This window comes from Euleptes europaea, chromosome 11 (genome assembly GCF_029931775.1).
Source record: "Euleptes europaea isolate rEulEur1 chromosome 11, rEulEur1.hap1, whole genome shotgun sequence".
Classification (NCBI taxonomy): Eukaryota; Metazoa; Chordata; class Lepidosauria; order Squamata; family Sphaerodactylidae; genus Euleptes; species Euleptes europaea.
This window is the reverse complement of record NC_079322.1, coordinates 77755409-77775485: the sequence shown is the minus strand read 5'-3', so window position 1 is coordinate 77775485 and position 20077 is coordinate 77755409. Positions and strand designations below refer to the sequence as shown.

Sequence of the window (20077 nt, the reverse complement as noted above, 5' to 3'; positions counted from 1 at the left end):
TTTTAGAATGTTAGAGGTTAAATTGGGATAAAAGATAGATTCCCACCCAGTGTATATACTTTTTCTTCTATATAATTGAACAGTAGATGTAATATTTTGATGCATTATTGTAATCCCCTATTTCCTCCGTATCCCTTTTCTTTTATGTTCACTCCTTTATTCTTTTGAAAATATTTTTTTAAAAATAGTACCACTGGGATGTAGAGATTATGAAGTAATCTTAACAATGCTAGGTTGTACTGTGTCTCCACCTATTTTTTTTAGGACTACTTGCTTGGCAATTCAATTGTCCCGTCAGCTTAATATATTAATAAAAGTAGAAGCTGAATTGTTCAAAACACACTGTGTCGGGGTGGTGGCGGCAGGGAGAGGATAATGAAAAATAATCTGACTTGCTTTAACAAGGTTTACCCTATAATTGTTTGTCAAATGTGAAAATTCTGGAAAATGGCTGGTTTCCAAAACCAAATAGGGCTGTTAACCTCTTCCCCTTGGAGGTGGCTAGCATATGCTGTCCTGTGCCTCAGTTGAAATGTCTAAAACCCTGTTAAATTGTAACACAGGAAGGATTAAGTTGTACTTCTACCCTTTTTTAAGGAAGAGAAGATTACGGTCTTCCTTTGGGTAGACTTCTTAATATTTGTCCTGTTTTGTTTTAACAGGATCTTAGATACTGGGATGAGATACCAGAGCATTCCCAGGTTACCTTAAAAATAGTGGAACTTGAAGTATAAGTACCCACGGGATCCAATGGGGATGTTGTTATTTTGCGCATTAAAGACCGGTTCACAACTTAGAGGCCTTGCCTGTAGTTTTTGTCCAGTTCTGACAGAATTTATACCAAAGAATCAAAGTTCTTCCATTTCCTCTTAGTATTCATGCTTTCTCTGTTTATTTTGCATGCTTCCTTGGCTGGATTGCAACAGAGAAGAAGAGAATGAGGTGGGTGTGATCATATCTCCCCCCCCCCCCCGTGTTGATTGTCAGGAATTCATTTTGAAACATCATCGCTGTCTTTGATTAATGTTGCCCAAGCAAACAGAACAAAAGGCCTGAAAAGTTTTGGGTAGTAGGCATTTTAGGGAACAGCCAGGAGTGTAACAAATTATATGCTGCTCACACTGTGATCCCTATGCAGTCCACAGTTTGTGTTGGGTGCATCTTCCTCTCTCTGCTGGTCCTCCTAATTCAAGGGTTGTCAGATAGGGGTTCAGCCTGGCCACCACGACAACCCACCTTATAGCCAAGGAAGAGAACTTCCAGGAGAGCAGCAAGAACAACTGTTGGACAGAACAGGCCAGATGGTGCTCCTTCACTCCTAAAAAAAAAAAAAGGATATTGCAGAGCTTGAGAAGGTGCAGAAAAGAGCAACCAAAATGATCAGGGGACTAGAGCAGCTGCCCTATGAGGAGCTGTTAAAACGCTTAGGGCTGTTTAGTTTGGAAAGCAGGCTGTTAAGGGGAGACATGATAGAGGTCTATAAGATTATGCATGGTGTGGAGAGAGTTGAAAGGGAGAAGCTCTTCTCCCTCTTTCATAATACCAGAACGCGGGGTCATCTGCTGAAGCTGAAGGGTGAGAGATTTAAAAAACAAAGGAAGTATTTCTTCACACAACGCCTAGTTAAATGGTGGAACTTCCTGGCCCAGGATGTGGTGATGGCTGCAAGCTTGGAAGGCTTTAGGAGGGGAGTAGACATGTTCATGGAGGAGAGGACTATCCATGGCTACTAGTCAAAATGGATACTAGACATGATGTATCCCTATTCTCTCCAGGATCAGAGGAGCATTCCTATTCTATGAGGTGCTGTGGAACACAAGACAGGATAAATGCTGCTGCAGTCGTCTTGTTTGGGGGCTTCCTAGAGGCACCTGGTTGGCCACTGTGTGAACAGACTGCTGGACTTGATGGACTTTGGTCTGATCCAGCAGGGCTTTTCTTATGTTCTTACAAAGGCTTGCAACTTAGGGTTGCTTAGTGACCTAAGCAACTTGGTAATTCTCTTCCTTCTGCTGACCCCTGTTCCGTTCTTGGCCATCAGACCTGTGCTTCCCTCATCTGTCTTCACCTGTAAATATGACGCAGTCTCTTGAGTGTAGCTCATGTCAGCTGCCCTGATTTCACTCGCTTGTTTCTTGTTTGCAGGGCAAGGCTGACAATGTACAGAAACCCGGCTTTGTCAAAGGGCCGGTGTTCAAAGGCGTGGCGTCGAGCCGCTTCTTGCCCAAAGGCACCCGAACAAAAGTTAACCTTGAGGAACAAGGCAGGCAAAAGGTGTCCTTCAGCTTCAGTCTGACCAAGAAAACCCTGCAGAACAGATTCCTGGCAGGTCTTGGAAATGACAAACAAAATGAGACTCCGAGCTCCCCAGCGGCACCGCTTCAAACTGACCTTCCCTCCAAAATTAAACTCGATCTTGGGGATTTTGGTGATACAGAGGAATTTTCGCCACCAAAGCCTAAGGTAGAGTTAGGCAAGATCCATTTCAAGAAACATATGCTGAATGTTACCACCAAGCCTTCCCCAGCTGTTGTGGTATCGCCAACAGTGGCTCTTGCTCCAGCTATTACGGCAGAATTAGTGGAGGTGCCCCCATCGCCCCCGCCTCCTCCGCCCCCGCCTCCTCCGCCTCCACCACCTGCTCCAGCACCTGTACCAACCCCAGCAGCTTTCCCTCAAGTTCCAGTTGCAGTACCAACAGCAGCTTCACCTCGGTCACCCTCACCTGTAGAAACCGCTGTCCGAGTGGCAAAGGAGCCCTCAAATAAAGCACCTCAAGAAACGTCCCAGCTAAATACTACACAAAATGCTGTGTCAGATGACTCAGAAGAACATTTACCTCAGGTTGTTTCTGAGGAAGCAGAAGTGGTCCCGGCTAAAGGGGGGTCCCGTGCTGGTAAGGAGGAGGAAGCTTCAGAGAGCTCCAAGTGTTCTTTTCCTAGTTCTAAAAAACAAAGTTCTAAGAGGAGGTCTGATGGCACGTTGCCAGCTTCTGAATCAGATGAAGATTCTGTGAGGACTTCCTCAAGTCAGAGGTCCCATGACATTAAAATATCAACTAGCTCTGAGAAAGAAAAAGATTCACGAAAGAGCTCTACTTCTCTCAAAACAGAAGAACAAGCAAAATCCTCATCCCGGTCTAGATCTGACAGAGATGAAAAATATTCCAGTTACTCCAGATCTGAGAGAGACTCTAGGTACACTTCCTCCCGTTCCAGATCTGACAGAGGGAGGAGGCGGAGCAGATCTCGTTCTCGTTCTAGATCTGAGAGAGGTTCTAGAACCAGTTCTTCTTATTCCAGGTCTGAACGGTCTCATTACTATGACTCTGACCGGAGGTACCATAGGAGTTCCCCATATAGAGAAAAGACACGATATTCTCGTTCTTACATGGATAGTAGGACAAGAGAAAGTTCAGATTCGGAAGAGGAGTATCGGAGGTCATATTCCAGATCTACAGACTCAAGGCGTACATCCTCTCATTCCTCATCTTACAGAGACTCTAGGACTTCTTCCTATTCCAAGTCTGATCGGGATAGCAAGACGGAATCCTCTCACGCTGACTTGGAGAGAAAAGGAAAGCCTACAAAATCAGACCGGGAATCCAAAAGGATTTCAGAAAGTGAAGTATCGAAGAGGTGCTCTCCAGTGATTGAGGTGGGACATCGTAAGGGGACATCCCACTCTAAAACAGACAGTAGTGTGAATTCTTCCCGTCACAAGTCCACCTCTTCCAAGACATCATCTGCTCCAAAGTCAGATAAGTTTAAAAGTTCTTTCTGTTGTACAGAATCTGAGGAAATCAGAGAGCAGTCTAATTGTGTAGACTCAGAGGCGCCTCGTGTACAGAACTGTGAAGCAGAAACTATTACACAGAAGCCAGAATCAGAAAAGGTTGTTTCAGTGTTAAGTCATCCAAATGATTCACCTACTTTCAAAAAGCTAGATGAGTCTAAAGGGGGTTCTCCTATTTCGAAGTCTATTGAACTTGCCAGAATGGATAGCCATGACAGTATTAAGGAAGAAGAGCCTTTAGTCAAGTTAAAACACGACAATATAAGAAATTGTTCTCCAGTAGAACTGAATATAAATGGGTCTCCAGAAGGAAGGCCCAGAGATGCAGCGTTATTCTGTACCTCCAAGCTGGAGACAGTTGCAATGTCTTCTGATGATAGTTTAGATAGTTCTGAGGTAGCACCTTGGGTCAAGAGCCCTAGTTTAGATGAGTTGTCCTCTAATGGGTTTCAAACTGCATATCTTTCTAAAGGTCATGATCTAGATGATTCCCCTGTTCTTTCTCATGAATCCAGCAGTTTGCTTAAAGAAAAAAAAATTCTGGTTCTTTCCGAATATGAATTTGTACCCTCCTGTATTGAGAATGTAAATCATTCTAGAACATTACCTAAAGTGGATGACCTAGCAGACTCCTGTAATAAAACCAAAGATCCAGCCCCTTGCTACCTTTCGGACGATGCCACTCTCTCATTGTATTATTCAGAAGTTGAAATTGAAGCTGAGCCTTCAGATGCAAAAGCGATTCAGGAATCTCCTATGGATATTGATGTAGAACCGCAAATGGAAGCCTGCCATGATGCGGTGGATAAAAATTTATTGGAAATGGCTACTGAAAGTGAGAAATACAGTGCTAGAAGTTTCAGCTTTTCGGAGGATAGCCCAGTCAGAGATTCTTCTGCAGGAGAACGTTCTGTGGAATTGAAGTTAGACAATCAGTTTATTGCACAACAACCCCCATCAGAAAATGTGTTCTCCCAGTTGGAGAGAACGTTGCAGAAAAAGAGGGACGAACTCGTGGAGTGTCCTGAAGTAGCTCTTGAAATAGATGCCCAGCACGTTGATTCCATTATAGAAAAAACAGAATCACCTGTAAAAAATGAGCATTCTTATTATTTAGAGATGCCGGTAGAAGACCTGGAAGAAGAAGAGCCTGATAGACGGGAGGATTTGGTTGCCCTTGAAGAAAGAACCACGCCTGATGCGAAAGACTGCTATCTTGATGCCTTTGCGACGAAGGACAAAGATGACTCCTTGGTAGGATCTGCATTTTCGGAAGCGCTGTCCCCATCTTGTGATATTGTTGTGACGGTAGAAGAAACGGAAATGATCACTGAAGCCCCAGGATGCGACAGCAGTGGTACTACTCCTGAACTCGTTTCCATTCACAATGAGGATTATTCCGACACCGCTGAAAGTGCGAGCGAGCCAGGCAGCGAGGAAAGTGATACCGAAGACTCAGATTCAGACGACAGCAGTGTTCCGAGGAACCGCCTCCAGTCGGTTGTGGTCATTCCGAAGAATTCTACAATAAGCATGGAGGAGAGCAGTTCCTCTTCCTCTCGGAACAGCCAGAGTAACAGACGCTACTTGGATCACTGGGAAGACGCCAGACCGGAACCCAGCAAGCCATACTATGAAGAAGTACAAGACGACGTGGAGTTGGACAACGGCCCTCAACATGAAAGCAGGCGCGTGCCTTCTAGAGACACAGAGGGGAGCCCTGCTACAACGACAGAGCTCGGTAGAGCAGAGCCTGCGAACCTTCAGCCGGGGGCCCTCCAGCCTCAAAGCGATGGCGTCGACAGCACCAGTCAGCCGGAGCGGCCATCAGATTCTCTTAGCAAGCTGAAGCCGGATGGCAGGACTGTGTTAATGGAGCCAATGTCGGTCGTTCAGTCACCACGGCAAGAGGAACTGCGCTACTTCGACAAGAACTATGAAGTGGTTGATCATACATGTAGGCAGCAGCCCGGTGTTTCCAAGCCAGACAGCAGGCAGGGGAGGCCTAGTTTCAGCGATCTCGCCAACACAGGAAGAGAGTTCTCCAGACAAGATGGCTTTCATTCAGCAGAGGACATGGGGAACTTGGGGTGGGACTTCTCCCAGCCAGAGAAACCGAGCAGCACATACCAGCAGCCTGACAGCAGCTATGGCATTTTCCCAGGTTATGTTTACCCGCCAGGTTCGGGGCCATATGTTGGGTCCCATAACTACTGGCATGACAATGGGTACTGGGACCCAAGGTTGAGCAGTAGGCCCCCCGAGATGCATTACGAGCGAATCCAAGGGCAGGTCCCTGACTCACTGACAGAGGACCATGAGGAGTACGAAGAAGTTGACCGTTGGGTGGACGAAAGCCACCCTTACTTCTCCGACCAGTCAAGTAAGTTCCAGGCGCGGGACCCTAGAGAGAAGGGTTCTGTGCAGGCGCACGAGATCAGCAGCAACTCGGCCAAAGAGCCAGCAGCTGCAGGCGAGACAAAAGAGTACGTGAAGACTTTGAGTAAAAATGACATGAAAGAGCGGGGGCCGCTGAAGAAAAGGAGGCCGGACTTAGAGAGCGACTCCGAGAGCGACGGGGACTCCCGGGAAAGGAAGAAGGTGAAGACGGAGGGCGAGCAGGGGCCGGTTCTGCTTCAGGACTCTTCAATGATTCGCCCACTGTGTCTCATGGAAGACTTCAGGGACCCACAGCGTTGGAAGGAGTTTTCCAAGCAAGGGAAGATGCCCTGCTACTTCGATCTGATTGAGGAAAATGTGTATTTAACAGAAAGGTAATTGGCTTCAGTTACTTTTATCAGGGTTTATATGCAGACTGGGTTACATTCAGCATATAGGTAAGACTGGGAGTCCCTAGTGTGGTGGACGTGGGCGCCATAGCACCCACCTACTCCTTTCCTGGCACCCGCCAAGTATTTTTAGAAAGTGGGTGGGGACAAGTGGAGCTTTTGCCCAGCAGCTATCTTGCCATCGGAGATTTGATAGGCTGTGCAGATTTTTTTAAAAAAAATTTGCTTCTGCAGCAGCTGCCATCACAGCTCAGGGGTCATCACTGTTTCACTGAAGGGAAGCTGCTGCAGCCATTTTGTAGTTGTGCCAACCACGCTATGCCAGTATTCCAGTATTGGGGAGGAGCCATGGCTCAGTGGTAGAGCATCTGCTTGGCATGCAGAAAGTCCCAGGTTCAATCCCCGGCATCTCCAGTTAAAGGGACTAGGCGAGTAGGTGATGTGAAAGACCTCTGCCAGAGACCCTGGAGAGCCGCTGCCGGTCTGATTCAGGGTCTGATTCAGTATAAGGCAGCTTCATGTGTGCTCACAGGCTCAAAAATATGGGGGGGGGGGGACCCTAGGTAAGACATACTTAATGTTGGCTAGACACCAACGACCGTATTTGTGCTTGACTGGTGTGTTTTAGACTGCCTTTTTCTCAGGTCCTCAAGGTGGCCATAACAGATTAAAACACATTAAGTGCTTCATAAAATTAATACGGAGTTTGATGAAACCCATCCAAAGAACACAGAGGAATGATTCTCAGTGAGCACTGCCCCAGCCTCTATTGACTTTGAAGGCCTCTATTGACTTTGAAGGTAAAGAATGGCCTTTAGTTTAATGCAGAATGCATTAATGCAGAAGAGAGCCAGCGTGGTGTAGTGGATAAGAGCGGTGGTTTGGAGCGCTGGAGTCTGATCTGGAGAACCAGGTTCGATTCCCCACTCCTCCACATGAGTGGCGGAGGCTAATCTGATGAACTGGATTTGTTCCCCCCCTCCTCCACATGAAGCCAGCTGGGTGACCTTGGGCTAGTCGCAGCTCTCAGCCCCACCTACCTCACAGGGTGTCTGTTGTGGGGAGGGGAAGGGAAGGTGATTGTAAGCCAGTTTGATTCTTCCTTAAGTGTCAGAGAAAGTTGGCATATAAAACCAACTCTTATTCTACAACATCAGTTCCAGCCTCTCCTCCAAAGGAAAGAGTGACACAATTGGGCTGGGGACAAATGTAACGCCCTCCCCCCCCCCCCCGGTCCCAGCTGTCAACGTCTCCTTAATCTTGGTTCCCACTGGAAATCTCTGCATGGGTCCCAGTCTGACATTTATGTATTCAGTTCATTCTGTACAGTTCCTTTTGTACACTACCTATCTCCCCAGTGGGGGAACCCAAAGCCAATTACAATGTTCTCCGTTTTATCCTCACAACAACCCTGTGAGGTAGATTAGGCTGAGAGTGTGTGTCTGGCCCAAGGTCACTCAGCAAGCTCCCACAGCCATGAGCCAGGGATTCAAACCTGGGTCTCCCAGATAACTAGACTTGACAGTCTTAACTACTTCAGCACACTTGCTCTCAGTGTGCGGTGAAAGCAGCTCATTGCCTTTTGTACCTGAACATGCGTGGAAGTTCCTGGGGTCTTCGAGAAGAAATCTTGAGGCTCCCCACGAGCCAAAACTGAAGTTTCTCAAGCCCTTGCTACTTAGATTTTTTTTTAGAAATAAATTTTGCTTGCTGATGCCACAGCTGTCGGTTCTAACGCTTCTTGGAATTCTCTGCAGGAAAAAGAATAAATCGCACCGTGACATCAAGCGGATGCTGTGTGAGTGTGCAACGCTTTCCAAAGAGGAGAGAGCTCAAGGGGAGGTGGCATGTGGAGAGGATTGTCTTAACCGCCTGCTCATGATCGAATGGTAAGGATTGTTCTACAAGTTGTCTGTCTCCTCTGGTCACCTGCCCACCTCCTGGCACACAAGAAGGAATCAGTTGTTTTATGTGAAATGGAATTGTCTCAGTGGTTGTCGAAATTGACATGAAGATGGGAGTGTTTTCTTGATGATGACAAAATGAATTTACTTGCTGCCGAAGCATGGAAGTATGTTTAGGGGATCTAAGGTCTGTTTGTTCCCAGGGGGCTTTCACAGTTTGTGATGTGGTTGCTGATTATTGGCTGTTTCGGTCTTTGCTTTCAGTTCTGGCTGGAATGTTGATTGATCCCTTTTTCTTTTTTTCTTTCCTTCGAAATTTTATGCTGCTTTTCCTGTCAGCTCCAGGCCATTTCCAGTAAATACAAATCACAGTATCAAGCAGTAATCTACAAATCACAACCCTAATGAACACGAGTAAACCATATAGATCAGCAAAAAAAAAAAAAAAGCCCTTGTGTACTGAAATGTATGATGGTGTAAATCTGGTATAAACTGAAAAAGCGCCAGAGCGTTCATTGAATCCTGCAGTATGTTTCCAGAACAGTTTTTGTGTATGGGTCCAGAACAATTAGAATCACAGAGTTGGAAGGCGCCATACAGGCCATCTAGTCCAACCCCCTGCTTAATGCAGGATCAGCCTAGAGCATCCCTGACTAGTGCTTGTCCAGCCTCTGCTTAGACCGCCAGTGAGGGTGGGCTCACCACCTCCCTAGGAATCCAATTCCACCTTGAACAAGTTGTTAAAGTTCTAAAACTGTCTTTAGCAGACAAACCCCTTTGCTGCTAGGTGGGTTCTGGTGTTTTAGAGAAATGTGTGTGATTGGGTTTTGAAGGATGTCTACCACCCCGGGAGTTGGTTAAGGATATTTTATCACCCACAGCAAGGGGCGCCTATCGCCTTCTGGATTTGCGCTAGCACTGGCTGGGTCCAAGCCAAACTCCCTGCAACACAGCAGTTGCTGTAGGCCCGGTGGTACTGCCGACACCTCCCAAGCCTGATCCTAGCTTGGAGCAAGCCCAGCCACTGTGGTGTATCAGATTCAGCACTATCCATTTTGCTGGCCCAAGACTGGGTGGCTTGGCCGGAGAACCACCCTGCTGGTAGAAAGTGCCATCAGGTTGCAACCAATGTATGGCAATGCCAAAGGGTTTTCAAGGCAAGATACTTTCAGAGGTGGTTTGCCATTGCTTTCCTCCATGTAGCGGCTCTGGACTACCTTTTTTTGGTTGCCTCACAAGGTCGTACCAGAACCAACGGGTTAAAATTAAATCGAAAGATTTCTGTATTTTCTAACAGTGGTTCCTCAGTGGAACATGCTTCCTCGGGAGGTGGTAAGCTCTCCTTCCCTGGAGGTTTTCAAGCAGAGGCTAGATGGCCATCTGTCAGCAATGCTGATTCTATGACCTTAGGCAGTTCATGAGAGGGAGGGCATCTTCCAGGCATGGAGTAGGGGTCACTGGGGTGTGTGGGGGGAGATAGTTGTGAGTTTCTTGCATTGTGCAGGCGGTTGGACTAGATGACCCTGGTGGTCCCTTCCAACTCTATGATTCTGTGACTTTGGTGGTCTCCCATCCAAGTCCTAACCAGGGCCAACCCTGCTTAGCTTCTGCGATCTGATGAGATTGGGCTAGCCCAGGCCATCCAGGGAACTGTTACTACTAGCATGGTTTTGGAAATCTCCTGACTGTTTTATTTTTAAATTGTGTTTCCCTTTTTACTTCTGCTCAGTTCTTCGAGGTGCCCGAATGGGGAGTACTGCTCCAATAGGCGGTTCCAGAGGAAGCAGCACGCCGATGTGGAAGTCATCCTGACGGAGAAGAAAGGCTGGGGGCTGAGAGCAGCAAAAGACCTCCCTTCGTAAGGCTTCTTCTTCTCTCGTTGGAAGGGCTCCCAGTTGGGCTCCCCTCCTGCGTGCTTGGAGGGGCCTCCCCCTCGGCGGTTCTGTTCTTGGGAATGTCGGGGCTTTGCTGGTAGAAGTAGGAGAGAGCAGCAGTGCTTTGCTGCGTTAGGAGCAGGTCAACTGGGCTCCAGGACACTGACTGGCCTCTAAACAGGGCAGGAGCCAGAGGTGAACCCGTTGGGTCTCTAGCTGCATAGTGCCTCTCCCTCTCAGTCTAGTTAGCAGGGGGACTCCTGTGGAGATTAGAATCCAGCACAATCCAAGTGGAATAGCTTTCCTGACCAAGTCCTCTGGGTTGGAAACAGGCCAAGCCAGAGGGAAGAGACTTGGGCGGCAATCCTACTTGTATCTTTGTTTTTGCTCCATTCAAATTAGGCTCAAGTGTGTGGAGCGTTGGAGCACTCGGGGTAAGACTCAGAAAAATGCCAGCACAGTTTGTTTATTTATTTATTTTATTGCTCTTACAACCCGCTCTCCCCGAGCAAGCTGGGCTCGGAGCAGCAGTTCCCACAATCCACAAAATGCAATAGGACTGTACAATCCCATAAAACAGTAAATTTAAAAAGCCCTAAACGGATTAAAATCACACTCGCTAAATGGCGTATGAAATCGTGACACATGTTACAGTATGGTTTGACCAGTATATAGCCTGCACTGGAATAGTGTTCAGCAGCAGCAGAGCAAAAGTAGGGAGGCCAGTGTCCAAGTGGAATAGCTTTCCTCACCAAGCCCCACCCCCGGGTTGGAAGCAGGACAGGCCAGAGGGAAGAGACTTGGGCAGCAGACCTACTCGTATCTTTGTTTTTGCTCCGTTCAAGTTAGGCTCAAGTATGTGGGGCTTTAGAGCACAGGGGTAAGACTCAGAAAAGTGCAGTTGCACACTTGGGAGTTGTGGTAGACCTTGTGCTTCTAGCGCATGCAGTTGAAAGAGGGGAGTGGACACGTTCGTGGAGGAGAGGGGTATTCATGGCTACTAGTAAAAATGGATGCTACTCACGATGCATAACTAGTCTCTCCAGTATCAGAGGAGCATGCCTAATGCTCTGAGTCCGACCTTCGGGTTGGGGAGGGCGGGATAAAAATGCAATAAAATAAATAATATATTAGACGCTGTGGAACACAGGCAGGACAGTACTGCTGCAGCCGCCTTGGCTTCCTAGAGGCACCTGGTTGGCCTCTGTGTGAACAGACCGCTGGACTTGTAAGAACGTAAGAAAGGCCCATCAGTCCCAGGCCCATTAAGTCCAGCAGTCTGTTCACACAGTGGCCAACCAGGTTCCTCTAGGAAGCCACAAACAAGACGACTTTAGCAGCACCATCCTGCCTGTGTTCCACCACACCCAAAATAATAGGCATGCTCCTGATACTAGAGAGAATAGGTATGCAGCATGACTAGTATCCATTCTAACTAATAGCCATGAATGCCCCTTTCCTCCATGAATATGTCCACTCCCCTCTTAAAGCCCTCCAAGCTGGCAGCCTTGGTCTGATCCAGCCTTGGTCTGATCCAGCAGGGCTTTTCTTATGTTCTTAATCCCTTGAGCTGTCCTAACAGTCCTCTGGTTTGAGACAGCGGGGAATTTTGTTATTCCATTCTTCTTTCCCATTGGTCCATTGAGTGCAGAGCTCTGTATTTTGATTGGAAGTGGTTTGCCAGGACCCCTTCACTTCCCCAACCCCGTACTGTCGTCTTGAGTTTCTTCTAGTTTTAGGCGCCCCAGATTCAACCTGGGAGCTTCTGCATGCAAAGCAGGTGCTTCCATATTTGGCAGTTCAGGCCAAGCTTCCTGGCTCTTTCCCCTGTTTTTGGCTCACGGGTTGCTTCCCCTGCTGGCTGAGGTTTGGCTGTTTTTGGACTGTTTTTTCCCATTTTTCCTTTCTTTGGGTCTACCTAGCAACACCTTTGTACTGGAATACTGCGGAGAGGTGCTGGATCACAAAGAATTTAAAACCCGGGTTAAAGAGTACGCCCGAAGCAAGAACATCCATTACTACTTCATGGCACTGAAAAACGATGAGGTGAGTGCCAACTCTTTGTGCCCGAGGGGGGCGGGGGGATGGCAGCTTCCTCGACAGGATGGTACCATGAATAAATAAGATGCAGGAATAACGTTCCCAGCAGAGGGACTTGGCAACTGGTCAGGCTGTGGTTCTTTTTTTAAAAATGCTTTTTCTTTAGAGGAGAGAGGGTTGCATTATTTATTTACTTATTCGTTTTTAAATGTATATCCTGCTCCATCGCAGCTGAAGCCGGGCTCAGAGCGGCTTATTATCATAAAACATTATTTCAATATGACATTAACATGTACAGTTAATTTACAATTAAAACCATAATTCATTTGTTCTAAAATCCAGTTGGTGCCCGATTCATTAGCTCACAGGTCGGCACCCAGCCTGGAGGAGAGCGGTCAGGACATTTGCACAAAATGGAGATATACTACTTCCTGTTTGTCATCTTCTTCTTCTTCCCAACACTTGTTCATTAGATGTCTATATTGTAGCACTCAATCTAATGAAACGTCCTTCACAAATATGTAGTATTATTTTTATGTTTCTGGATGCATGTTGTCTCCCATATTTGGTTTTCACCGTTTGTGTGTGTCTGCCATAAGAATATTTTGAAATTTTATTTATCTTGCTTTCTATACTTGGGTATTTTCAACTTTGTATGAGCAGATATTAACGTAAATGGAATCATTTTTGTTGTGGTTGGCATTTTCCCCTTAGCTCAGCATTATAAGAAGGTGGAATTTCAGTTGAAGCCCTGTTTAATTGCTTGAATGTAAGGTAAATTGCAATTCTAAAGAGGTGCACATAAATGCTTTCTTTTGTTTCCCCTCCAGATAATTGATGCCACCCAGAAAGGAAACTGTTCTCGTTTCATGAACCACAGCTGCGAACCAAATTGTGAGACGCAGAAGGTGAGTCATGGGAAGAAGCCCTGTGAATCTGCTGCTTGGCAGGAGTGAATGCATCTTCCTTGTGTGGCGACGGCCCAAAGACAGATAACGCTGCACATGTGTGGGTAGCTCTATGTGCTTAGAATGCTATACATGTTATATATCCATCATAGTAAGCGATTCCAAGAGCTTCTGGGGGAAGGAAGTTGGGCTGTGACATTTCAGTTGTCCCCAGTTTCTAGAGCTCTAGAGAATCACGTGCAGGCATCCTTTACTACCCCTAGCTGTTTAAAAACCTGTATAAATGGTAAAAATGTACGAGTACAGGAATCTGAAACAGCTGTAATGCCTCTAATCTGAATAAATTTCTATTTTTCCAAAATTAAACAACACAAACACAATACCGACATCCTACAAACGCAATACAGACTATTGCATCTTGATCTTAATATGTTCATTTTAAAATGTCACACCGCAGTTAGAAGAACGCATGGTATACTAATCATATTTGTGTTGCTCTCTCCCACCTTAGTGGACTGTAAATGGACAGCTGAGAGTTGGCTTTTTCACCACCAAATTAGTACCATCGGGCTCTGAGCTGACATTCGACTACCAGTTCCAGAGATATGGGTACGTGCTTTTGCCTTCGATTAATTGCTTCACAGGGTAGCCGTATTGGTCTGCAGTAGAACAGCTAGATTCGAGGCCAGTAGCACTTTATTGTATTCGATAGAGAGGTACGTAGCCCTAATTCGAAATAGTTGTTGACATTGTTCCAGGGTGGGCTCCTTACAACCTCTTAAGAGAATCAAGTGTTTCCTTTCTAAAAAATAAAAGCAGTCTGGGCTTTCCAGACTTCACTGTATGTGGAAAGTTTACTTGGTCAAGGTTGTCTGATGTCCAGAAGTTCTTGCATTGAATATTCTCCAAAGCAGTTTCTGCTTCTGTGCCTGTGAGACTAAACCACAGGCTCCGTTTTTGGGGGAGTCCCTTTCTGTTTTATCTGCGTTAGACTTTTTTTCTTTAGGAGAATAATTCTGTGTTGTAATTTTATCAACCAAATTTATCTAGGATCTTTTTTAAAAAGTTTGAAACAATATACAGCCCTTAAGATAGCATGGGTGACAAGGGAAAAGCTGTGCGTGATATTACAAAAACAATCCGCCTCTTTCCTGTGCTGATGGATCTATGTTCAAACAGCAAAGAAGCTCAGAAGTGCTTCTGTGGCTCTGTCAATTGCCGGGGTTACCTTGGAGGAGAGAACAGAGTCAGCATCAGAGCCGCCGGAGGCAAAATGAAAAAGGAGCGGTCTCGTAAAAAAGATTCGGTGAGTATGGGGCCGGGGGAGGGTCCTGGAGGAGATATCCATTGTTGCTTCATGGAACAATGCGGTTTCCGTGTGTGCCTTCAGGGTCAGGGCCCTCCTGGCTGTCCCATCAATCAAAGAAACCCGTTTGGTGGGTATTCGAGAGAGGGCCTTTTTGGTAGCAGCCCCACAATTATGGAACAACCTTTCCAGGGAAGTGTGCCCTGGCCCCCTCCATCACTTTCATTCTTTAGGAGGCAGCTGAAGACTATTTTGGTTTATATTTTATTACTCAGCTACAAATTGCCTACGAGTTTCTCCAGCAAGCTTCTTCAGGGGAATCTGTTAGTCTTTCAGTGTTCCTTTAACAAGAGTACAAGATAGTAGCCAAAAACGTAAAAAATATTTTTTACTTTACTTGCATCCTTGGCTTTGGCATTATTTTTTTATGTCTTAGAAGTGGGCATAGGCAGAGGCTGGCTTTATGTTTGTTGGTCAAAAGTCCAACCAGTGGCAGGTAATCCTTTTACGAAGATCAAAAAATCTTACTCCAAATCTACTGGTTCACTAAGGCCCAAACTCGATGTAGAAGAGGCAGCCACCTTTTTTTGTTCAGTTTTCCTGTCCTCTGTGAGGGATGGAGGATGGGCTACTGTTGACATAAGAAAGGGCTCTACACAGCCACCCTCTCCTGCCTCCCCTCCCCAGCAATTGGGGCTCTTTGCTCCCCAGACTGGCTCCTCCCCACCAGAAGTGTTACCAGAAGGCCCCATTACCAAAAGAAGAGGAAAAGGAGTTGGTTTTTATATGCCAACTTTCTCTACCACAAGACAGAATCAAACCGGCTTACAATCCCCTTCCCCTCCCCACAGCAGACACCCTGTGAGGTAGGTGGGGATGAAGGAGCTCTAAGAGAGCTGTGACTAGCCCAAGGTCACCCTTGGGAGGAATGAGGAAACAAATCCAGTTCACCAAATTAGCCTCCGCCGCTCATGTAGAGGAGTGGGGAATCGAACCTGGTTCTCCAGATCAGAGTCCAACACTCCAAACCACTGCTCTTAACCACTACACCATGCTGGCTCGTAGAAGACTAAGGGTGGGTGAGGTGGTAGGGTGTACTGGAGGTGAGGGGAAAGGGCTCACCTTCACTGATTTTTGTGGCTTTTTTGCCATCCAGTTGAATTTCTCTCTGTAGCTACTGATAGGGAAAAATACCACTTATGGATAAATCACATGCTGTTAAGCTTCCGGTTTTGCAGATTTGGGGCCCAGCCTGATCTCGCAAGAGCAGCGACCGTGCTGCAAAGCGTGCGGGGAAAATTAAGCCGAACTTTGGCCAAAATTTTGTAATCTGAATTAAACCCACTGCTCTTTAAATTAGTGTGTGGCTAAAATTGGAGTATTGCAGGTTAAGAGGCCAGGATGTCACCTGAGCCACTGCCCTGCCACTGAAACCTCTTTCATACCCAGATGTTTTGAATAAATTTGCTCTTGTTGGGTTTCAGAGCAGAAGCAGGACTAAGGTCCGGTGTCTTTGGAACTGCCACTGAGATGAGAATTTCATTGCTTCCTGCTTGGGATACATCTGACATACCACGGGGCAGCTATGATGCACTGTAGGTTCAGAAACCTATGGGGAGGGGCTGTGACTCAATGGTAGAGCATCTGCTTGGCATGCAGAATGTCCCACGTTCAATCCCAGGCATCTCCAGTTAAAGGGACCAGGCAAGCAGATGAAAAAACCCTGCCTGAGACCCTGGAGAGCTGCTGCCGGTCAGAGTAGACAGTACTGACTTTGATGGACCCAGGGTCTGATTCAGTATAAGGCAGCTTCATGTGTTCAAACTGCAGGTTCAGAAGCTGCAGCTAGTGCAGAATGCTGTGGCCAGACTCCTGTTTGGGGAACATATGACCCTGATACTACAGCAATTACACTGGATTCCTATCTGCTCCCGAGACCAGCTCAAGATGTTAGTCGGTTCTTGTAGGTTATCCAGGCTGTGTGACCGTGGTCTTGGTATTTTCTTTCCTGGTGTTTCGCCAGCAGCTGTGGCAGGCATCTTCAGAGGAGTAACACTGAAGGACAGTGTCTCTCAGTGTCCAGGTGTGTTGGAAGAGACACTGTCCTTCAGTGTTACTCCTCTGAAGATGCCTGCCACAGCTGATGGCGAAACGTCAGGAAAGAAAATACCAAGACCACGGTCACACAGCCCAGATAACCTACAAGAACTGATGAACTCTGACCGTGAAAGCCTTCAACAATATCAAGATGTTAGTTTTGTCCTTTGAAGCTCTCCATGGCTTGCAGCTGGGGTATCCTAAGGGCCATCTTCTCCCATACATTCCTGCCCGAAAATTGAGATCACAGGGAGAGGCCCTTCTGACTGCCGGTCTGATGGGCACAGGAGAAGAGGGCCTTTTTGGTGGCAGCTCCACAATTATAGAACAGCCTCCCCAGGGAGGTGAACCTGGCCCCCTCATTGTACGATCTTGAGAAGGCAGTTGAAAACAGGTGTATTTTAGAATGCATTTGAGTAATGTAGTTTTTTATTAGCTCTCCTAATTGGAGTTCTTAAACTGTTGACTTTCAGTGGGTTTTTATAATTGTGTTTTTTTATTGTGAGTTTTTTAATAATGTTTTATTCATATTGTTAGCCACCTTAAGTTCCACAAGGGATCAAGGTAGCTAATAAATGTTTTTAAATATAAAGGTAAATATTCCAGGCCTTTGTTCCTAAACGCCTCCCTGGCAGATACCAGACTGGACCTTCCGCTTATGAAGTTTGCCTTGGGCAGGGGTGGACTGGCAAGTTTTGTCCTATAAGCCCTACGTGGCTTGGGACCGGGATATCCTTGAACACCTCTTCTTTTGTTACCTGTAGGTGGACGGAGAGCTGGAGGCACTCTTGGAAAACGGAGAAGGGCTTTCAGATAAGAACCAAGTTCTCAGCTTGTCCCGACTGATGGTGCGGATTGAGACTCTGGAACAGAAGCTCACCTGTCTCAAACTCATACAGGTAAGGTGATCTCTTCTGGGTGACCTTGGGCTAGCCACAGCCTGGTGGGTGACTGTGGGCCAGTCACAGTTCTCTGCGAACTCTCTCAGTGTCACCTACCTCACAAGGTGCCTGTTATGGGGGAGGGGGGAAGGGAAGGCAATTGTAAGACTCCTTTTGGTAGAGGGTATAAAAACCAACTCTTCTTTGCTGGAAGCTGGTTGCGAAGAAGTTAAATTCTTCTGAAATATTTTCTTTTAATTGTAGGGCTGAGAGGTTTTGAAAAAAGGGAAATCAGAATAGAGAAATGCAGTTTTGTAAGGCTGGAAGAGGCTCTGCTAATGGATGGGCAAGGGAGTGTAGCCGGGGCCAGGGGACCCGGTTGCCTGCTCAGAACTGGCCAGTGGGCTACAGCGTGTGCTTCCCCTTACTTCAAAACGCACCATTTCTGCTGCTGCTAGATATGAGTCAAGTAGCACCTTAGAGACCAACAAGATTTTTGGGGTATAACAAGATTTTGGGGGAGCTCTGACTCTTATACCCCCAAAATTTTGTCGGTTTTTTAGGTGCTACTGGACTTCTACTAAGAAGAAGAAAAGTTGGTTTTTATACCCTGATTTTCTGTACCTTTTTAAGGAGGCTCAAACTGGCTCATAATCTCCTTCCATTTCCCTCCCCACAACAGACACCCTGTGAGGTAGGTGGGGCTGAGAGAGCTCTAAGAGAGCTGTGACTAGCCCAAAGTCACCCAGCTGGCTTCATGTGTAGGAATGGGGAAACCATCCCAGTTCTCCAGAATAGAGTCCGCCACTCCTAACCACCGCTCTTAACCACTATACCACTATACTCACACCACACTGGCTCTCACACTACAGACCAACATGGCTACCCTCTGAAACTCTTTTCTGCTACATCACTCTTACCATTCCACAAAGCCTCTGTGCTTTAAAAACAAAAATGTAAAAATGCTGTGGCAGACGGCACAGTGAGCCCCTGATCAGTTTGTAAGGAGGTTCCGCAGCAAGCGAGACCCTGATCAGTTTGGAAGAGGACTGCGCAGCAAGGAGATATGTGGAAGCAGGTCCTTCAGATTATTGGAGGCCTCGGGCTGGATTCTTGTGGATCTGTTCTATTAGTGGAGGTGCTTTCCTCTGGTGGAAGCATCCTGCTGGACGAAAGCACCTCCACTAGCAGAACAAATCTACAGGATTCAACCCATTGGTGATAGAAAGTGCCATGGATTCACAGCTGACTTACGGCAACCCCATAGGGTTTTCCAAAGCAAGAGGCAAACAGAGGCGGTTTGTCATTGACTGCCTCTGCATAGCAACCTGAGACTTCCTTGGTGGTCTCCCATCCAAATACTAACCAGGGCCGACCCTCCTTAGCTTCCAAGACAAGATCAGGCTAGCCTGGGCCTTCCAGGTCAGGGCGATTCAGACGATTAATTCCCATCAAAATCAACTATGGAGGAACATTTCCTGTTTCTAGCAAAGGAAGAAAGGGTGGCTTTACACCAGGAAGATGGTATCATAAAGATGAAGAGCCAGCATGGTGTAGAGGTTAGGAGCAGTGGACTCTAATCTGGAGACCCGGGTTGGTTTCCTCACTCCTCCACATGAAGCCTGCTGGGTGACCTTGGGCTAGTCACAGTTCTCTCCCAACTCTCTCAGCCTCACCTACCTCACAAGGTGTCCATTGTGGGGAGGGGAAGGCAAGGAGATTGTAAGTCGGTTTGATTCTCCTTAAAAGGTAGAGAAAATTGGCATATAAAACACATGAACACATGAAGCTGCCTTATACTGAATCAGACCCCCCTTGGTCCATCAAAGTCACTATTGTCTACTCACGGCAGCGGCTCTCCAGGGTCTCAGGCAGGGGATTGAACCTGGGACCTTCTGCATGGCAAGCAGGTGCTCTACAAACTGAGCCACAGCCCCTCCCCTAACCAGTATTCTTCTTTTTAATCCAGGGAGGGATCTTCCTTCCCACCCCTTAGCAATAATTTATGAAGCAGTCTGGTCTTCCTATATGCCTGGGCAATATTGATCTGAATATTTTAGTTTATGTATATCCCACTTTTCTCCCCAGTGGGGGGGGGGACACAAAGCATCTTTCTACATTCTTTGCCCCCCCCCCCCGTTTACTGGTTTGCTGCGCTAATGGGCAGAAAGCTGAATTGCCACTCTTTTCCCCCCCTCTCTCCAAGAACACTCATTCTCAGGCTTGCCTCAAGACCTTCTTAGAATGTCACGGTCTGTCCCTGCTCTGGATTTGGATGGCAGAGCTTGGCGACAGCCGGGGAAACAACTTGAAGCTTCAGCTGGAGGTAAGTAACCGCCTGGGGGTGGCCACGTTGCCGTATTTCTGTGCATAAATTTCCAAAAGTAGTGCAGTGCTTCAGAAACCAGAATCAAGAGCTTTCCTTAACAACCACCGGTCTCTCTCATTCACCCTCGTCAGGAGCCCCATTCACAAGTTTCAGT

At 46.9% G+C, this 20077-nt stretch overlaps 1 protein-coding gene across 1 annotated transcript in view; it reads left to right on the top strand.

Moving 5' to 3' along the window:
• Positions 1–900: 900 nt before the first annotated feature.
• The window catches only part of SETD2 (SET domain containing 2, histone lysine methyltransferase), a 58151-nt gene continuing 38974 nt past the window's right edge, over positions 901–20077 (top strand). Inside the window, exons 1-10 of the mRNA XM_056857436.1 lie at positions 901–942; positions 2146–6569; positions 8342–8473; positions 10218–10346; positions 12285–12408; positions 13233–13310; positions 13822–13919; positions 14490–14616; positions 17478–17612; positions 19801–19920. Coding sequence (XP_056713414.1) covers positions 901–942; positions 2146–6569; positions 8342–8473; positions 10218–10346; positions 12285–12408; positions 13233–13310; positions 13822–13919; positions 14490–14616; positions 17478–17612; positions 19801–19920 — 5409 coding nt within the window. The remainder of the gene's footprint in view (positions 943–2145; positions 6570–8341; positions 8474–10217; positions 10347–12284; positions 12409–13232; positions 13311–13821; positions 13920–14489; positions 14617–17477; positions 17613–19800; positions 19921–20077) is intronic.